A 21,258-nucleotide genomic window follows, 5' to 3' on the forward strand; every position below is an offset into this window, starting at 1 on the left:
TAAGGATTTACCAAAGAAAAATGTAAACATATGTCTACACAGGTGCTTGTACTTACATGTTCATAGTAACTTTATAGTTGCCCCAAACTGGAAACAATCCAATCCCTGGCAGTGTTGAATGAGTAAACAGATTGTGATAAATTCATACAGTGGAATATTATACTCAACTATAAGAAGGGATGAGTTGGTACATTAAAAGCTTGGATGAATTTCAGAAGCATTATGCCAAGTGAAAGAAGGCAGACACAGAGGATTACTTAATGTATGATTGTATTTTTATGAAATTCTAGAAAAGCCAGAACTGTAGGCGCAGAAAACTGTTGCTCAGTGATAGAATTGAGGGAAGTCGAACTCTCTGGGGTGATGGAAATGTTCTATATCTTTATTGTGGAGGTAGCTGTACAACTGTATACATCAAAATTTGTAGACCTAAATTCACTTAAAATGAGTGAATTTTATCATATGTAAAGTATACTATAGTAAAGCTAATTATTTAAAAAATAAAATGATATGCCAAATTATGTTTTAAAGTTTGCGCTTATAGAAGTAGGCATTAAATTTGCTGCAGTTTTCCTTTTTCTTGGACATTTGAGGTTATTTATAGTTTTTTACTGTTAGAGATAATGCTGCTATGAACAATTTCGTCTATGTCTTCTGGTAACAAAGATACGCATTTCTGTATACACCTAGGAGTAGTTCTGCAAAATCACATGTGTTGTTAAAAGATACACTGAGGCATATTAAAATTTTTAAGAGTTTGTTTGAGCAAAAATTGATCCAAATGGGGCAAAGTCTTTTATAGAAAGGAGCTGGAAGCAAAGCTTATTTGACTGGCTGTAGCTTAAACAGTAGCTTTATTTGGGAAAGCCTAAATTGGCTGTTTATGATTAGTTGTCCTTAAGTTTCGATTTTTAAACTTGAGGCATTACAGGCTTAGATTTTGGTTTGCTTACAGGCTACTAAAACATTAAGAGCACTTCAGTTGAATGGCCTCTGTTTAATTTAACAGTATGTACATTTATGTTGGTTACTGTCAAGAAGTTTTCCAATATGGTTGTACCAATTTACATTGCATAGTAAGTTGCTCCACATTCTCACCAATACTTGAGATTACTTGTCGTTTTCATTTTAGTCACTTTGGTATATGTAAAATAGCATTGCATGGTGGTTTTAATTTGTGTTTCCCATGATGACTAATGAGGTTGAGTATCAATTCATACCTTTATTGACTGTGTGGTATCCTTTCTTGTGAAGTGTCTATTAAATCTTTTATTATTACTGTTAATATGTAGGAGTTATTTCTATGTATATGGATATTTCTATCCATATTAAGTCCTTTATCTAGTACATAAACTACATATATCTTCCTCCTACCTGTTACTTGCCTTTTTTCTCTCTTTATGGTGGCATTTATTTCTGTTCAAAATATGTGAAGAAGGTATCCTGAAGATTTGGGGCAGACCCATAAATGGGAGATTTCATTAAAGACTCTTTACATTAATCAACTATAATGTAGGGCAGGAGTTTGTTATTTTGAGGTTTTGATATCTGTTGTTTTAACTATGTTATTATTCTTATTAGCTTCTTAAAAAGTGATTGGATATACCATTTTAGATTTTTCTTAAAAAAATAAAAAATCCAACTGTATACAGTGTCTCTAATTAGTATTCCTTACTTTTTAATTTTCTGTCATTTCCCCTTGTAGAAAACATTACTTATACTCAAAATGGTTTCTATACTTTTTCAAATAATTTGTTTTGACCTGTTTAGCACTGATTTATTTCTCTTGTGCCTTGCAAGTATTTTAAAATATCTACTATTCAAATTGAATGATTACATAATTTCTCTTGTATGAACAAATGATTTATTCTTCTTCTCTGACCTCTGTAATTTGAGAACTACATTGAATACTTCTTAAGTGAATACTGCCTGTGACTTACTGAAACTTTTCTCCATGGCGTTTTTAACAGTTCAAAGAAAGTTTTTATTTGTTAAATTAATTAATTAATTTTTAAGCTTATTTTTTCTTTTATTTATTATTTTTGGCTGTGCTAGGTCTTCGTTGCCATAGGGGCTTTTTTCTCGTTGCGGCAAACAGAGACTACTCTTTGTTGTGGTGCATGGGCTTCTCATTGCGGTGCCTATCCTTGTTGCGGAGCGCGGGTTCTGGGTGTGCGGGCTGGGACTGCCCTTTGCCGTGGTGCGTGGGCTTCTCGTTGCGGTGCCTATTCTTGTTGCGGAACGTGGGCTCTGGGTGCACGGGCTTCAGTAGTTGCTGCGCGTGGGCTCAGGAGTTGTGGCTTCTGGTTTCTAGAGCACAGGCTCAGCATTTGTGGCACACAGACTTAGTTGCTCTGCAGCTCGTGGGATCTTCCCGGATCAGGGATCAACCCTGTGTCTCCTGCATTGGGAGGCAGATTCTTTGGCACTGAGCCACTAGGAAGGCCCCAAAGACAGTCTTTTAAAGTAGTGATTTTGGTTTTTTCATGAAAGGATTAGAAAGTTCATCTCATAGTATGCTAATAGATTGGGAATATTCTGTAGTCTTTCATCAGAAGAGAGCAGAATTATATGCATTTATATTTTTTCCTATACCTTTATGTATTCTTTTGAGTTAGATGAAGAAAAAGCCAATTTGTTGCCTTTAATTAGCTTCTTAAGCTCTCAGTTTCTCTTCATTGTCTTTACCCTCTATTTAATGTCAGTATCAGCTCCATTTTTTAATGCATTTTTAAAGAGTAAAATGATCTAAATTTACTTGAATTTCTGTTAGTGTTCCTTCTTTTGAGATTAAACCTGACAGAATTTAAACTTTAGAGAACGTTGTACATATTTTTTTTTAAACAAAGAAAAAATGATCTTCTTTGTGGTACTGGACTAAAAACTTTTGTTTGGTGCTTTGCCAGGATTAGGCTAAAGCATAATCTTACTTTTGTGAGATTTTCTTGTATGAAGGTATTGTTAAGGAGCAAATTTTAATGTGATTTCTATCAAAACTCAGCTAGTTTATTATTAAAAAGTAAAGGCAGTACTGAGCTAAAGCTAGTAAAAAAATTTTTTTTTCTTTAATAGGTAATTAATAAAATGTCTCCAACTTCGCTAAAGATCACACTAAGGCAACTCATTGAGGGGTCTTCAAAGACCTTGCCGGAAGTATTAACTATGGAATATCGGCTGAGTCAAGCTTGTATGGTAAGAATTTTTCTTTAAAGTATTTTCATTTTCTAGTTGTGAAAGTCATATATGTTCATTATAGAATGAATATAGAAAATTTATAAACAAGAAAATTGAAACTGTCTGTAAATCTACTCTGTGAAAATACAATGGGCCAGTTACCTTAGGTGTGTGGAAATACTAGATTGTGAAGCCTTTATGAAATAGCAGTTACATTTGCATGTAATTGTAAGAAGGACTCTGACCTCTTGAAATTCAAATAGAAATTATAACCATTTTCAGAAATTAGATGCCATTTTCAGGCATAGGCAAGAAACATAAATCCTCTGAATCTAAATGTATATAAAAGACACAAAGGGATGTTATTAGTCAGTTACATGTTTCAGTTAATAGACTAGCATTAAAATACCTTTATGGATACACTTAAAATAGGCAATAATCACATAGAATATTATTGATTTCATGAAATATTTCAGTCATAGTGATTTCTTCTTCCAGATAAATTCTTTTAAAGCAAAATTATCTCTTTTGTGTTATGTGTAGAGAACCTTTGCATTAATAAACTCATCACCTAAAGGAAATATTATGTTTAATATCTAGAAAGCAGATATACCTAATAGACTTCATGTCCTGGAATATTATTGTGAAGATACTCAAAATAGTTCATACAACCATAAATTAAGCTCTATTAGTCATATCTTGAGGTTACTCCAAAGGATGTAAATTGCAGTGAGGTCTTTTATTATGAGTCAGTACTGTGCTTGGTACTTTATATGCATTCTCTCCATTATATATTACACTGTCTCTAGAAAGCAGGTATTATTATTGTTTCCACTTTGCAGATGAGGAAACAGTGGCATAGAAAAGTAACCTGCCTAAGGTGATGCAGCTATTAAGTGGGCACAGACATGGCATGTGATACCAGGCAGTCAGAGTCTTGACCACTACCCAGTATACCTCACCCAGTCCCTGTTTTTCACTGCACATTTAGTGCACTGACTGACTGGATGGATTGATTCCTTCCTTCCTTCATTCTCCCAGCAAATACATTAGCCATATGCCAGGCACTGTGCTGTGTATTACATTGTTGTATGTCCTTGTTGGCATGTAATTTATAGCTTCCTGAGACTATAAAGAACAAATAAAATAAGTAAAATAATTACCAATTGTGGTAAGTGCTCTAAAGGAAACATACAAGGTTGGTGATAGAATGATGTGGGGAAAAGAAGGAATGGGGGGAATCTTTAGATAAGTAGGTCCAGGAAAACATCTTGAGATTTTAGCTCACCTGTGACCTGAAGGGTGAGACATGAGCATGAAAAGCCTTGTGGGTTTCAGCAGGGAGTAATTTGCTTTGATTTGTTTCAAGAAGGTAATTATTCCTGCTGAGTGATGATGGGGTTGGAGGGATTTCAGAGTGGGGGTGAAGATCAGATATGAGTTTACTGCAGTAATCCAGGTGCAAAATAGTAGTGGCTTAGACTCAAGAGGTGGCAGTGGTGAGGAATAAATGGATTTGAGATAGATGTAGAAGATAGATAGGGCTTGATGGATATGAAGGACAGAACACATTTAGGAGTTGGAGTTTACAGGTGTGGGTTAGAAATTTAAGTCTGAAATACAGCACCAGTTTAAAAACAAACAAAACTTTGGAGATTTACTTATTTACTTAACAAATAAGAGTGCTTATTACCATGTGCTCAGCATGAATACATAGGTGAACAAAACAGACATATCCCTCCTCTCATGGAACTTATTTTATAGTGGGGCAGATAAACTATAAATAGATAAACTTGTTAAATATGTAGTATATTATTATACATACTAAGGAGAAAAAGTAAATTGGGAAGAGGGGTGTGGAATAAGGAGGATAGAAGTTGAACTTGTAGATAGAATGAGCAGAGAAGACCTCACTGAGGACGGTCACTGAGTGGAAACCTGAAGGAAGTGTGGTAGTGAGTCACGCACGTATCTGGAGGGCACCTCAGTACAAAGCTCCGAGGTGAGTGAGAGGTGGCCTTCCTGCTTTAGGAAATGCAGGTAGGCCTCGTGGATAGAGTGGGGAGGGGTGGTCAGTGAGTGAGAGAGAAAGGAGATCAGAGCTGACAGGTAGGGAACGGCTGTGCAGAGCATTGGAGCCTTGGAGGTCTTTATAAGACTTTATAAGATTGCTGCAGGGGTGCCGTAATTCTCATGGCCTGCAACCAGAAAGGCAGGAACGTGGAGTAGGATTGCTGTCATGGCATTTTATGGGATCATGTCCATACAGCACTGAGGGCAGAAGAATGAGTTCCTGCGAAGCTGAAGTTAAATTCATAAAAGACTTAATCGATTCTCTTTCCTTTTCACTTCACTTTAACATGTGGCTGTAGGTAGGGTAGTAATCTTCCCTGAACGTTTCCTGTACAGTAGTCATCTGTTTTAGCTCTGGCAACTGCTTGCTTTTGTTCAGAGTAAAATGGGAAGGCACTGGATGTTCTTTGAGCAGTGGAGGGACAGAATCTTATATTTAACAGAATTGATTACTTAGGCACCGCTGTGTTGAGTTTAGAGTGGATAAGATCATATCCTGATTCTGGGAAAAACTGAAGGTCAAAGGAGAAGGGGGCAGCAGAGGATGAGATGGTTAGATAGCATCACTGACTCAATGGACATGAATCTGAGCAAACTCCAGGAGAGAGTGGAGGACAGAGGAGCCTGGTGTGCTGCAGTCCCTGAGGTCACAAAGAGTCGGACATGACTTAGTGACTGAATGACAACAACAAGATTGTGTAGAAGGAAAATGAGCAGTGGAAGAGGAGGAGGACAGAGGTGGGAGAATCAGGAGAGCATGGTGTCATGAAAGCAAGAGAGGAGTGCTCCAAGGAGGAGGAGTGCTGCGAAGCCTCCAGTAGACAAGAATAAAGGCATACTATGTGATGGCAACACTCAAGTTACAGGTGATTTTGGTAAGCCGTTTCAGGGGTGTGTTGAGGCAAAAGTTACAGTGTGGTAAGTTGGGGAGGGGAGGGGAAGTGAGGAAATGGGATGTGAAGGAGCAAAGACTGTGTTCACAACCTTTTCTTCTTGAAAGAGAAACAGGGTAGAAGCTGAGGCTGTGAAATCAAGTGAGATTCCTTTTTTATTTTGTAAGGTGGAAGTTACTAGAACATGTTTGTAAATGATTGGGAATGATCCAACAGGGGAAAAGGATTATGTTGATGCTACTAATAATAGTTAACATTTACTGAGCACTTACTGTCTGTCAGACATTGTGTTGGGATGTTGATTAAAAATAATCTTAGGATGGAGGTTTTGATATTATCATTTCATATAAGGAAACTGGGAAGTGGAGAAATTACTGGCCCAGGGTCACGTAGTTACCAGGAGATGAGCCCAGATATTTGAAGTGCATGCACTTAACCACTGAGTACATTGACCGTGCCGGGAAAAGAGCGAGAGAGACCTTCTCAGGCATAGTCCTTGAGAAGAGAGCAGATGAATGGGAAGGCAGGGGAGGACTGGCCTTTGGCAGGGGAGGGTCCCTTCTGCCTTAGTTGGGAATCGGAAGGCATGGTGCAAATGGCTGTAGTTGGACTGCAGGTGTTTTGATAGTGGGAAGAAGAGAATGTTCATGTCTTAGGGCTTGTCTTTCTCTCTTTTTTTAAAATAAAGTTTAAGTCATTAGCTGAGAATATAGTGTAGGAGGTTAGATCATTAGTTGAGAATCTAGTGTAGGGAGTAGAACTTGCCTAGGGGTAGAGGTTGAGAGGACAAAGACAGTGGAAGTCATATCCAGCAGTGGGAAAGAGCACATGGATTGTGAGGGAGTTTCTGTGCCTTTTGAGATTTGTGATCATGAATTTTACGAAGCCAGTCACAGCTGTATGATTCTTCTGCAGTGAGATTTAGCTGTGTGAACGCAGGCAGAGATAAATGGTAGGGTTTAGCTGGTGCTGAGATTTTGGCAGGATAGAATAAATGGGAGAAAAAGGCTGAGGGGAGATGAGGGCATTTTCAAGAAAAAAATGACTGCATTAAATAACTGGGGAAACCGGGCTGGATGAAGAACAAAGTGAAGCCAGAACAAATGGTGAGAAAGTCATAGGTCACTGGAGCTCAGTAAGATTGGGGATTTGAAGCAGTGGAGATACTTAGCAAATAAGAATAGGAGGAGGTGATCAGAGGTGGTCCAATCTCTGAATGTCATGGCTCAGGCTGTGGCCACGAGAGTGGGGACTAAAGCGGGTGGAAGAGCAGGGCTCATCAGGAAGAAGGATGCCCAGAAATTCCTCATTGAATTTTGATTTTCTTTCAGAAAGGCCATGACTTTCATGAAGGCGTTAGGGCAGGTAAGTGACACTTGTTTCCTTCCTGGCTATTATGGAAACGGGATTTTTGAGCATATTTGTTTAAAAAAGACAGTTGTTTTGTTAGTGAAAATCAAACTTTTGTAAAGACTGAAAAAATTTTTTAATATTACCAACTGGCATATCACGGAAGATCAATCTTTGAAACCAAAATTGTTTTAAAAATTCCAGTATCCTTGTCACTGCTCCCTAATTTATATATAAGAAGTAATCCTGCTCCTAGCAGTCACACCGACTACCTCTGCTGAGTGCAGTGTGGGTTTGTCAACTCACTCTGCAGCTGAAGCCTTTGAAAGGTGCCTTTGTTCTCTTGCAAAAAGCCCTGAAGTCCCTGCTCTTCTTTTGTACTGCCTTGGTGAAACCCCAGCCATGTTGAGCCCTGCCATCTACCACTTTGCCTGTACTAGCAGCAAAACATTGCCTGGAGAAAAAACTGCATGACATAATTAGCAGCATCTGCAAATGGTATTAATTCCTATTTTTGCTTGTCATCTTCAGTCGGAATATTAAGAAAAAGCAAGCAATTGATTTTTGTTCTAGCAAATTTGCAATCATTTTTTTATGTATGAGCTCATATCCCTATAAATAATCGCTGTCATTTATGTTGTATAAAATGAGTTCTTTCCCTCTGCATGTATTTTACATATCTACGTTTCTTGTGTTTTTATTCATCACTTTAATATAGTACAGACTCTGGATATACTTTATCCGAATAAAAGGTTATATTCTCTGAGCGGTAAGCTTCAGTAAACACTGGTCACTATGGTAGAATTCTCTTCATTTCTGGCATGATATAGTATAAGAAATAAAAAATTCTTTTTGAGAACACATGGAGCTGAATCAGAGGAGATGGTTATATGTTTTAGAGAAAACACACATTCATCCCACTGATTCTCTGCAAATTCTTGCTGCATGTGGATCAGAGCTTAGACCTCTGATTTGAGGAGGACCTGTGTGCTACTTGGGTTATGCTTCTAAAGTATTCAATGTATGTTAATAGAAGCCCTTCTTAACTTAAAAAAGAAAGGTATTATTTTTAGATATACCGTTAGATATTTTAAGGAAAAAGGACTGAAACCAAGTGACATCAAAGCTGTAATTCACAGGGCAGGGGCTTATCAAGCTACTTTTTAATGAAGAGTAAGTTTGCAGCCTCATCTTTGAGCATAACCTCTTTATTCAGAAAGCAGTATCTATTCTGAGTAAAACTGTTAAAATGTTCTTGCATAACCAAATGTTTGCTACAATTTGCTAATTATAAAGTGTGTTAGCAAATTAATTAAACTACCAAATTAGAGGAATGGTTGTCAGAAATGCTCTTAACATCTAGAATAAACTTCTTTCTTTAGAATTTACAGAAAAGAATTTTAAAAGGATTAACTCAGATTTGCTGGAGAGTTACCAACTGGAGTTTTGAGTGGGTACCTCATAAAACCTTCTGAAAAACCTAAGTTTCCTACATGGCAAGAATGTTTTATCTGTGCTGGATTAAACATGGTGTTAGTTTGAAATTAAGTAACATTGAAGATTTGATTAATATTCTCTTTCCTTTTGTCCTTCAGTAGACTGTTAAGAAGGTATATGGCACTGACTTGAGAGCTTAAAAGAGATTCTTGTAGAAAGAATGTTCCAGGATTGTTTTTATTTACTCTGTCCAGGGAATGTAAAACTTTCAAATTGGCTTGGATCATAGCATCATTGTTCAGTGTCGCCACTGATCAGATACTGGAGTCCTATAGTCAGGCGGCCAAACCTTGGAACCCTCCAGTATCCGCACTTATTTATGCATAAATCCCCCTTCCCTCTATCTCCTGAGACAACCCGCTGCCTTTGGTTCCCAGATTGCTTCTTTAATTATTTAGGCTTTTAGTGATAAACTCATTTTTTAATGTTGGTCGGTTGGCCTTGTATGCTTAAATATTTTCATTCCTCACAAGAATTATGCACATTCTAAGCATGGTTGAAATTCCCTTCCACAGCCATACTAAGTATAGCCTCATTTTCTTCCTTGTTTTTAATTTTTTTGAGATAACTGTAGATTTACATGTAGTTGTGAGAAATAATATGGAGAGGTTCTCCATACCCTCCACCCAGTTTCCCAAATGGTAACATTTGTATAACTTTAGTATGTGATCACAACCAGGAAACTGACATTTTCCTCCCTTTTAGAAGGAGGTTATGGATTGCTTCATACTTAAAATCCTGTGGGGATACTGTGTGGCTACACTAAGTGATGACTACACTTGAAATAAGAGTAGAGCTTTTCCTGATAACCTGAGGTGGTCTGGTGTTTTAATTCAGTGTGAGCTAGATGATTCAGCGAAACAGCAGTATGCATATTAATTATGCATAAAGTCCCTTTCCCTGTACCTTAAGTAATTTTCCTCTCAGTGCAGTGTAGAGGTTAGAAGACAGATCTGGGCCCTCCACCCTCCCCTGCCTTCCCTTCAAACCACACCAACTCTGGTTTTAGCTCTTTTACAGCAGAGATTTCATTAGTGATTTAATTGGAAAAAGTTCGAAGGCTTAAATCACTGGATTAGTTCAGTAGGCTGTATTCAAGTTAGAAGCATCAGGCGTAGCATGTTAGGTCATCATCCAAATTCTGTAGGGGCTTAATTTATGGCGAGTAGGGGAAGGAACATATACAAAAATTTCAATTTTGCAGAAAAAGATGTGCTGTAGAAAAATATGCCTAGTCCAAGGTAGTTTGTGTCAATTCAGTAATTAAAATCTGGTAATACCAGAAAAAAAAATATTAACATTTCTTATGTCTCTACTTGACAGTTTTAATAGATAAAGACCAGAGTCCAAAGTGGAAACCAGCTCACCTAAAAGAAGTTACTGAAGAAGATTTGAATGATTACTTCAAATCTCTGGGAAGTAATGATTTGAAATTTTGAAATGATTGGATTTTTAAAATATTATTTTGGAGCAGAGATTGCCAAACTATGGCACAAAGCCAACCTGCTACCTGTTTTTTTATATATCGCTCAGCTAAGAATGGCGTTTGTATTTTTAAATTTGGGAGAAAAGAAATCAAAGACCAATATGGCATGGCATGTGAAAATTACATGAAATTCAAATATCATTGTCTATAAATAAAACTTTATTGGAACATGGTTTTACTCATCTGTTTACATATCTATGGCTGCTTTGAGTAGTTGCAGTAGAGATTGTAAGGCCTGCAAAGCCTAAAATATTTACTTATCTGGTCCTTTTCACAAGAAGTTTGCCAACCTCTATTGCCATCCTCTAAAAGATGGAAAAATTTGAAGGTCTTTAGAGATTCTTGAGTTAGTATATCTAACTGAAGTGGGAATTTTATGTTTTGGCTCTGGATATTGGTTTTTAATGTTCAATTCAGCTCAATCATTCAGTTGTGTCTGACTCTTTGTGACCTCATGGACCGTAGCACACCAGGCCTCCCTGTCCATCACCAACTCCCGGAGTTTACCCAAATTCATGTCCATTGAGCTGGTGATGCCATCCAACCATCTCATCCTCTGTCGTCCCCTTCTCCTCCTGCCCTCAATCTTTCCTAGCATCGGAGGCTTTTCCAATGAGTCAGCTCTTCACATCAGGTGGCCAAAGTATTGGAGTTTCACCTTCAGCATCAGTCCTTCCAATGAATATTCAGGACTGATTTCCTTTACACGGACTGGTTGGATCTCCTTACAGTCCAAGGGACTCTCAAGAGTCTTCTCCAACACCACAGTTCAAAAGCATCAATTCTTCAGCGCTCAGCTTTCTTTATAGTCCAACTCTCACATCCATACATGACTACTGGAAAAACCATAGCCTTGACTAGATGGACCTTTGTTGGCAAAGTAATGTCTCTGCTTTTTAATATGCTGTCTAGGTTGGTCGTAACTTTCCTTCCAAGGAGTAAGTGTCTTTTAATGTTAACTAAACTTATATATAGGTTATAAAATGTTTTTTTGATACTTTGTTAACACTTCATAGAATTTCATAGTATAAAATCTATTTTAAAGAATTCCAAGTTACTGTAGCTGACTTGTTCCTTTTATAACATTAGAAATCTCAAGCAGAGAGAAAAAGGTTATTATGAGATTGTCTCTTCATTATTAACTCAGCCTTGGCCTTCCCTGAAGTTAATCAGAATCCCTTCCTATGGTGAAAGTAAAAGCATTATTTTTTGTTGCTTGCAATATTTGCTAATCTGGCAGAATGAGGCATTAGAAATTTCTTATCTCTTAAGATACACACTCTGCAATTTACATCAGACTTTGGTGTGATAACAGTAATTGTCCTTACAGTAGTTCAAATCAGGAGAAAAAACTTGAAAACCCTCTGGTTTTCTGGTTTCAAAAAAATACTTGAAACCCTTTTGTTCTATGAAATACCTTCAGTAATTGCTACTGTTGACAAAAAGTTTAAGGTACACAACTGTCAAAGCTAAGGTTTTTCCAGTGGTCATGTTTGGATGTGAGAGTTGGACCATAAAGAAGGCTGAGCACCGAAGAACTGATGCTTTCGAACTGTGGTGCTGGAAAAAACTCTTGAGAGTCCCTTGGACAGTAAGGAGATCAAACCAGTCAATCTAAAGGAAATCAACCCTGAATATTCGTTGGAAGGACTGATGCTGAAGCTAAAGCTCCAATACTTTGGTGACCTGTTGTGAAAAGCCGACTTATATGAAAAGACCCTGATGCTTGGAAAGACTGAGGACAGGAGGAGAAGGGAGTGATGGAGGGTGAGATGGTTGGATGGCATCACTGACTCAGTGGTCATGAGTTTGAGAAAACTCAAGGAGATGGTGAAGGACAGGGAGGCCTGGCATGCTGCAGTCCATGGGGTCACAAAGAATTGGACACGACTGAGTGAACAACACAATTGTGGATGTCCTAGACTTGGAACATTAGTGTCTGGGTAAGAATCATTTTTAAAGATGAGCTTATAATTTATTTTTTAGCTTGGTTCAGTTTTTCCTTCATTCCAAACCCCTCAGAAACTAAGAAAACTTTAGTTTTGAAAACTGAAAAGCAGGTAGAACTTTTTCAGATAAAGATTATATCCAGCACTCTTTTCATAGATGAGGAAATTGCAGTCCAGAAGGATTTGCTTTATATCTTCTGTTCTCAATATATTTAACATGAATCATCCCTCCCCTCCCCCCAAATTAGGAACATATTTGAAAAAAAGATGCCATAGCAGTGAATGAACATGTTTGCATTTATATTCTTTATTTTGTTTGTTTTGGCTGCCCTGCACTGCATGAGGACTCTTTCCTGACTAGGGATCAAACCCATGCCCTCTGCAGCTGAAGCATGGATTCGTAGCCACTGGACCACAAGGGAAGTCCTACATTTATATTTTTAAAGCTCCTAAATGTGGATGCAAATGATCTAAGAAAATATTTATATAAATGGATTTTTATTTTCTTTGTATTTGCTAGAAATGCAGAAAATGTTAAGTCCTTTATATTAAAAAAAATTTGAAATCACACAATGGGAAAAAGCAGTTGTTTGCATCAATTAAATAAGAACTCATAACTAGTTAATTGCAACTGGACTTTTATTGTACAGTTAGGAAAAGTGTTTTCACAAAAATGTTTGCAAAAAATATACCATTTCATAGGTAAGTCTTACAGTGAAGAGTATTTACTAACAAATGTCATTTCAAGATGTAGGGAGTATGTCTGAGCTCATGCCCACTGCTCCAGGGAAAACATGTCCAGTTTTGTCACAAAGATACAGGATGAGGGCATTATGATTAAGCAAGCCATTTATTTATTAGAACTTTGTTTTTAAATTACTGTTCCTTGATATTATAATTTGTCTCTTAACTTCTGATTTCTAAAACTATATAATTACAAAAGTATAGTTCCCCTATCTCATAAAATGCCAATGATACCGAGTGGGTTATATGCATGTCATGCTACTTGATTCATTCAGCATGTCTCTCTTTAATACTAATAAGGCAGTCTGGCACAAACGATTCCTTTGGGACTAAGATCACTTTTAGCCCCTTCAAAATTGTGCTGTAAGTGCTAATAACCATAGGTAGTTTGCAAAGAACTGATAAGGCAACAGAAAGTGGAGAGGTCTCAGATCAAAGGCCTGTGAGTGAAAGGTGGTAACTAGCCCTGAAGAGACACTGCACTGGGAAGGGAGCGGGGAAAGCACATCTGTGGGGTATGTGAGTTTTAAGTGAGGAACTGGCACCTCTTCTCTGCTCATCTGCTGCTTCCATGGCTGCCCCTGCAGGTACTCCGTCATCTGCTGGCACTCATCTCCCCCTCCACTGGATGTTCTTGAGGTAAAAGATTGAATGGTTTCGCGCGTGTCATGGGGTAACCAATGGAGTGTGGGGGGTCTTGCCCTCACACAGCAATACTGGAAGCTTGTTTTTAGAGCCTGATGGGAGTGTTGTTTCTTGGTCCCTCTTTTCCCCACTTTCCTTTCCCTTATAGTTTGGTCACTATTCTTATTTCTTCATGTTTGTGATCTAAGTTGGAACAAATGTTTTCAATTCCAGTAGCTAATAATTCTTTCAGTCTTACTTTATTAATGTATGTCTCCTTCCTTCTCAAACAGCCTTTCTACTTTGTTCATGAAAGACCTTCAAATGGAGGAAATCTGATATTTAAATATGAAGGCAGGTTAGAAGTTGAATTATCCTGTCAAAGATGTTCTCGTTTATCTTGCCATCACCCCAGACTAGTTCTTGGTAACAGTCATATGCAGTACATTTGATCCAGCTGTTTCCTGCCTGCCCCCAACATGGTTTAGCCACTAACTCACTGATTATACAAGGTTTAAGTCTCTGTGTCACAAGCTACTATAACTCTGTTAAAATGAGTGGGGAGTGAGGGGGTGGTGCTCAGTGACAAAGCCATAGTATCAGAGAGGGTGGCAACAGAGATTAGGCTTCTAGCTAGATTACCATCTTGCAGACATCCTTGTATTACTCCCCTAGGAAGTAAAGGCCCAGTGCAAAGGAGGAACCTGAGATTAAAATAGGTGTAATCAAAGCCCTCTAGTCTATATCCCTATGTGTGCTGAAAAATCTAGTGTAATGCACTTTCATATGGCTTTGTGTTCTCACCATAATATGTATTATCTTATATACTTAATTATATCTTTTAAACAGCAATAACCTTGTAGTGAAAGTATATGATGTGAGATATAAAATGAATGAAAAATGACAACATCTAGGTTTTTGTCTGAGTCATTAGTATAAACACTCATAAAACTGAATTTTTCTTCATGAGCTGGTAATATGTTTTGCACATTTTGGAAACTTTATTCTTAGCCTTGCGACTTCAGATCTTTGTATGAACGGGGTGGTGGTTTTTCTGTTTTGTAAAGTTGCTAGATTATAAGTACAACAGTAAAGTACAAACCCTGGGATTAGGTGAAGGTTAAATGACCAGTTGTCCAAATGCAACTGAAAGATGACACACCTCTCACTTCGAAGAATTTTCTTTGCCCATTTACCTTGGAAAATTGAGTCTGACTGTGGGCTTCAGAGTGTAATGCTAAAATTAGAGGTCGCAATTCTGCCTGCTCATAAGGTCATATACATTTATGTCATTAGAGGTCACAAGCTTTTTTCTGCCTTTCTTTACTTTCGATTATAAGGGTCTACTGTATCTTAGCAAAAGGATCTCATAATGTATCGGTTTTCTTGCAAGTTATGTCTTCTCAGTATCTTCTGCTTTCCTGAATTTTCCATCACTATCTTAAACTAATTTTTTTTCAGAAAACTTCCCAAAAAAGCCAAATTTATGAAAATAGTATAGTATATGGCTGCAAATGCCCCCATGGGCTTTTTTACCAGTAAAAATATATATATGAGTATTCCCTTTAGAGGAGTATTTGATCTTTTGTAATAACTATAAATCTCATGCATAACCCGAATAGTAATCTGAATGGTGCCTGACCATGTACCAGTCCCTTATATCTGTCAGACAGTAAAACTTAACACGCATGCAGCACTGACACTGGGTCCTTCTTCCTGCCTTGCCAGCTAGGGTTTCTGTTAACTTATAGTTTCTGGATTGCTGTTTATAAAAGCTATGCATGCTTGTTTTCTTGTATAGTAATATCACTGGGCTACCTAATTCAATGCAGTAAACATTGTCATGACTTCTATAAATTGTATCTTGTTAAGACGCTTATATGCAAAGTCTGAATCATCCAATAACAGCTGTGATTAGTTAGGGCCCCGACTAACTACCCAGGTGATAGTTAGGCTTTTCATCTGCAAAAGTAAATATTTAATTAAGGGCAGGGTTCATGGTAGACCTCTTCCACACAGGTTGCTTTCTTATGTTTGACCATTTGTGTTAAGGAGGGATCCAAACCTTGACCCAAAAGGTTTCATTAACCACTCTGGCTTGAGTGCCATTCCCTTACCCAGGCATTTCAAGAAAAATCCTTTCGTACCTTGTGGTTTTTGTATAAATTGACAGTTATTTTAAAGAAATGTCTTTAAAATAACCATTTGTAAACCCAAGGTGCTTTTAAAATTCTTATTTCTTTGGTGATGGCGTTACTGCCTCTGGAAGGAAGTGGTGTGACACACAGCTGATTGATTTCTGTGGCTCCAGAGGACTTACATTTAAACCTTTAATGACTGAAATCCAAGACCAAGCAGAGAGAAACTGCTGTTAATGTAGAACTGCTTAAAACACTTCATTTTAGGTATTAGGCTCTTGAAGCTATTGTAACATTTTTCTTTACACCCAGATGGAGTTATTTGTATTTATTCACATCAGTTTTTCCTATTGTTTCATGTATTTAAACTAGCACCAACTTTATCCACAGTTCAAGAAAATGTTGTCATCCTACACATAGAATCAAGGCCCTTCACTCTCAATATATGGGATGTCATAGTACTTGAGGTTGTTGCCTGCCCACTGCTGCAAGGCATCACTCAAGATTTCCTGGGACAGGTGCTGTGCAAATTCGAAGACCACAATTTGAGGCCCTGAGGGTTTCTTCACTTCCTCTTTGACATTAACTAGAGAAGGTATCCTGGGTAGAAATTTCTCTTCAGGCATAAAGTTTTCTTCACTCACATGCCTCTTCTCACTCTCAAGTGTGGTGGGAAATGGGAAAGTTTGCTTTGATTTCATGCAGCCCATGTTATGAAGAGCTCTGACTGAGTGAAGGAAAGCAGTAGCAAAGACTACTTCAATAGCATCTTTGGAAAACACCAACCATTGTCCACTTGATACTGACCAGTGTTTTTCCTCTCCAGGACACTTCAGAAATCAATATTCCCTTTCACCAATCTTCACATGTAGTGTTTTATCTGTCAAGAGAAGGTAAATTTCATTTTGAAGTTATTATAATGCAAACACTGCCCAATTAGGTAGAAAGTAGAAACAAATCTTTACCACTTTACTAAGGTATCAACAGCTTTATCTTATCAACAGAAAAGATAATCATTCAAAACTGGCAATTAAGAAATAGGAAAACATTTTTTTTAAGATCGTGAAAATTTTATAAAACTGAAAACAGTCAAGGTAACTGTTGTTACCTTAGATTTTTCTATGTACACCAGGGTTCAGCAAACTATATATAGCCTTTGGTTGTAGTTCACTGCAGGGAAAAAAACATTGGTGGCCACAGTACTGGGGAAAACTCATTAGTATGAGCTCCTCTGACCAGGTGAGATGCTGAGAAAGATTGAAGGCAGGAGGAGAAGGGGACAACAGAGGATGAGATGTTTGGATGGCATCACTGACTCAATGGCCATGAGTTTCGACAAACTCCAGAAGATGGTGAAGGACAGGGAAGCCTGGAATGCTGCAGTCCATGGGGTCGCAAAGAGATGGACACAACTGAGTGACTGAAGAACAACAATGAGCTCTCCTGGAGGTGATTGAGAGAGGCCATAGCGAGAAGTGAAGTCGTTCAGTCGTGTCCGACATTTTGTGACCCAATGAACTGTAGCCTGCCAGGCTCCTCTGTCCATGGGATTTTCCAGGCAAGAATACTGGAGTGGGTTGCCATTTCCTTCTCCAGGGGATCATCCCAACCCACGGTTCGAACCCGGGTCTCCTGCATTGCAGACAGACTCCTTACCAGCTGAGCCACAAGGGAAGTTCAGAGGTGGCCATTTTCTCCCCCAAACTTGGCCGCCCCAAGACCCTATAGGCTCCAGTACTGGAAACCCTCAAGGCAAACAACCAACAGGGTGGGAACACAGACCCACCCATCAGCAGACAGGCTGCCTAAAGTCTTCATGAGCCCATAACTGCCAGCTAAACACACCCCTTGATATAGCCCTGCCCACCAATGGACAGTAACTAGTCCTTCCCACCAGGAAGCCTGCACAAGCTCTTAGACTGGCCTCATGCACCAGGAGGCAGACAGCAGGAGCAACAGGAACTACAGCCCTGCAGCTTGTGAAATGGAAAGGACAATCACAGAAAGTCAGACACAGTGAAGATGGCAGAGGAATATGTCCCAGACAATGAACAAGATAAAAGCCCCAAACAACAACCAAGGGAAGTGAAGCTAGGTAGTCTACCGCCAAATAAGAATTCAGAGTAATGACAGTAAATATGATCCAAAGTCTCGGGAAAAGAATGGAGGCACAGTACAAGAAGATACATACATGTTTAATAAAGAGCTAGAAGATCTAAAGAGGTGAACAATGACAGTAACTGAAAGTACAGGAGAATAAATCATCAGAATAAATGAGGCAGAAAAACGGATAAGTGTGAGTTGGAAAACAGAATGGTGGGAATCAAAGACAGAAAATACTAAAACAAGGGAAAAGCAACAAATAATATACAAGGCAATTCCCATAAAGTTTTTCAGCAGAAACTCTGCAGGCCAGAAGGGAATGGCACAATAGATTTACAGTGATGAAAGGGAAGAACCTTCAACCAAGAATATTCTACCCAGAAAGCCTCTCCATTCAGATTTGACAGAGAAGTCAAAAGTTTTACAGACAAAAGCAAAAAGAATTCGACACTATCAAACCAGCTTTGTAACACATTAAAGGAACTTCTTTAAGCAGGAAAGAAAAAAAGGCCACAACTAGAAATAAGAAAACTATGAATGGAAAAGCTCACTGGTAAAGGCAAACATACAGTAAAGGTAGGAAATCATCGGACACAAATACAATATTACAAGCAGCAATTGTGAGGAGGGTACAAATGCAGGATACTGGAAATGTATTTGAAGTTAAAAGACCAGTAACTTAAGACAATCTTGTGTATATATGGAATGCTATGTCAAAACCTCATGATAAGGGCAAACCAAACATTGACAATAAATTCACTCACACAAAAAGGAATCCAAATACAGTACTAAAAGTCACAAGAGAAAAGAACAAGAGGAAGGGGAGAAAAAAACCTACAAAAAAAAAATCCACCAGAATTAACAAAATGGCCATAAGAACCATATATATTGATAATTACCTGAAATGTAAATGGATTAAACATTACAACTAAAAGAAATATATTGGCTGAATGGATTAAAAAAAAAAAACAGGACCTTTATATATGCTGTCTACAGGAAACTCACTTCAGATTTAGGGACACATACAGTCTGTAAGTGAGGGGATGGAAAAAGATATTCCATGCAAATAGAAATCAAAAGAAAGCCGGAGGAGAAATACTCATCAGATAAAATAGACTAGAAAGACTGTTACCAGAGACAAAGGACACTACATAATGATAAAGGGATCAATCCAAGGAGATATAACAAGTATAAACATATATGCACCCAAAACAGTATTTGCCTTATATATTCAGGTGCTCCTAACAGCTATAAAAGAAGAAATTGCCAGTAACAATAATAGTGGGAGATTTTAATAGCCCACTTTCATCAATGGACCAGACAGAAAATCAATAGGGAAACACAGGCCTTAAATGACATATCAGACTAGATGGAGATAATTGATATTTATAGAGCATTCTGTTCAAAAGCAGAATACACTCTTTTTAAGTGCACATGAAACAGTCTCCAGGATTGATCACATGCTGGGCCACAAAGCAAACCTTGTTTAAATTTAGGAAAATGGAAATCATATTAAGCAGCTTTTCTGACCACAACACTATGAGATTAGAAATCAACTACAAGAAAAAACTTGTAAAAAACACAAACATGTGGAGGCTAAACAGTATGCTACTAAAAAAAAATCAATAGATCACTGAAGAAATCAGAGAAAATATCTAGAGACAAATGAAAATGAAAGCCACAATGATCCAAAACCTATGGAATGCAGGAAAAGCAATTCTAAGAGGAAGTTTATAGCCATACAATTTTACATCAGGAAACAAACCTAACCTTACACCTAGAGCAACTAGAGAAAGAACAAACAAAACCCAGTTAGTAGAAATCATAAAAACCAGAGCAGAGGTAGATGAAAGAGACAAAACAATAGAAAAGATCAATGGGGAAAAAAAGCTGGCTTTCTGAAAATATAAAATTGATAAACCTTCAGCCAGATTCACCAAGAAAAAAAGGATCATCTTGAGATTCTGCCTGGGGCATCTTCCAGCATTAACACTAGAAGGTTGAGTCCAAGCTGAGTGGCAACTCTGCTGTGTTACACAGGCAGAGACTGAATTACTGAAGCAGATGAAATTACAAGAGAATTCAAGAGAAAAGGGAGTTGGGAGGGAGGCAGAAATTTACATGAGGTCTCACTAAAACCAAGCAGGACCCTGCAGGGCCTTCCTCGGGAGAGACCCGTGGGTCCTCTGCCTTTTCCAAGACCTTCTCTGAGTTCCAAAGAACAAATGCAGAAACAAAGGAAAACAGTCAAGTAAGACAAAATAATAATAGCCATGAAACAAAGTCAAGGATCTTTAGTTCCTCTGCAAGTGCTATAGATAATACCTTGAGACATATTCTTGCTTTACAGATACTAAAACCACCAGATGAAGGAAGTTAACTGTCTGCTGACCACCAGGCATGCAGACCCCAGACTGGTTGGAACCAGAAGGTTGATGATATTAACTCCAAAGTGCCACCTAGTTACCTCACCACTAACCAATCAGAAGGATGTCCATGAGGTGATCACACATCCCAAGACCTTTTCCCTCACCCTGCCTTTAAAAAAAAAAAAACTTGAAAAATATATACCTGTATATGTATAACTGAATCACTTTGCTATACACCTGAAACTAACATATTGTTAATTAACTTTACTCCAATGTAAAATAAAAAGTTAAAGACAAAATGTCGAATGATAACAAAAAATAAATTTGACACTTTTCTATTTAATGACTATGTTTTAAACAGTGTTTCTGTATGTTGGTCACTACAGCATCCTTAATTAATCTGAACACGGGTAATAAAGCTTCTTAAAAACAAAAACCCCTTCACCAAAAGCCATCAAGGAGTTCAGGGATTTTGACCATGATCTGTTTATTCTCCTTGCTTGGCCCCACACTAGGCATCTTGCAATAAACACTGCTTTCCTTCACCACAACCTGGTGTCAGTTGCTTAGCTTTGCTGTGCATCAGAAAAGCAGACCTAAAATCTGGTTTGGTTGAGGGCTGGGGTGTGTATATACAGAAAACATTTGCAAGACTTAGCAAATGAATACCTGCTCTGGGACTTAGAATTGAACAGTGATGCTATAAGTTCAATAGTGCTAGGGAATTCCTGAAGTTCCACACCAGCCAAACTGAAGAAACCTCACTGAACACTTGAGGCATTTAGCTGCTACTCTATGTGACACTTTAGGAGTGAACCCTAGAGCAGAGTTTAATAAAACTTTTCACTAAAGGGCTAG

At 38.0% G+C, this 21,258-nt stretch overlaps 2 protein-coding genes across 18 annotated transcripts in view; one reads left to right on the plus strand and one right to left on the minus strand.

Moving 5' to 3' along the window:
- Window positions 1–10,645, plus strand: part of HIBCH (3-hydroxyisobutyryl-CoA hydrolase) — a 119,083-nt gene extending 108,438 nt beyond the window's left edge. For 14 of the 17 annotated variants that reach the window (XM_081579297.1, XM_081579289.1, XM_081579288.1 and 11 more), the window contains 3 exons: window positions 3,073–3,192; window positions 7,472–7,505; window positions 10,311–10,645. In XM_081579297.1, the coding sequence (XP_081435423.1) occupies window positions 3,073–3,192; window positions 7,472–7,505; window positions 10,311–10,426 (270 nt within the window). In that variant the 3' untranslated portion in view covers window positions 10,427–10,645. The remainder of the gene's footprint in view (window positions 1–3,072; window positions 3,193–7,471; window positions 7,506–10,310) is intronic. The other 3 variants (XM_081579301.1, XM_081579294.1, XM_081579300.1) reach the window with 1 other exon arrangement.
- Window positions 10,646–16,241: 5,596 nt separating this feature from the next.
- On the minus strand, window positions 16,242–16,721 carry AKAP19 (A-kinase anchoring protein 19). The gene has a single exon (XM_081579305.1). It carries the CDS (start codon window positions 16,636–16,638, stop codon window positions 16,351–16,353), a length of 288 nt encoding a protein of 95 aa, XP_081435431.1. The 5' UTR covers window positions 16,639–16,721; the 3' UTR covers window positions 16,242–16,350.
- Between the last annotated feature and the right edge of the window lie 4,537 nt (window positions 16,722–21,258).

The sequence above is a fragment of the Giraffa tippelskirchi genome, chromosome 3 (assembly GCF_054371585.1).
Source record: "Giraffa tippelskirchi isolate mGirTip1 chromosome 3, T2T-mGirTip1v1.2.pri, whole genome shotgun sequence".
Classification (NCBI taxonomy): domain Eukaryota; kingdom Metazoa; phylum Chordata; class Mammalia; order Artiodactyla; family Giraffidae; genus Giraffa; species Giraffa tippelskirchi.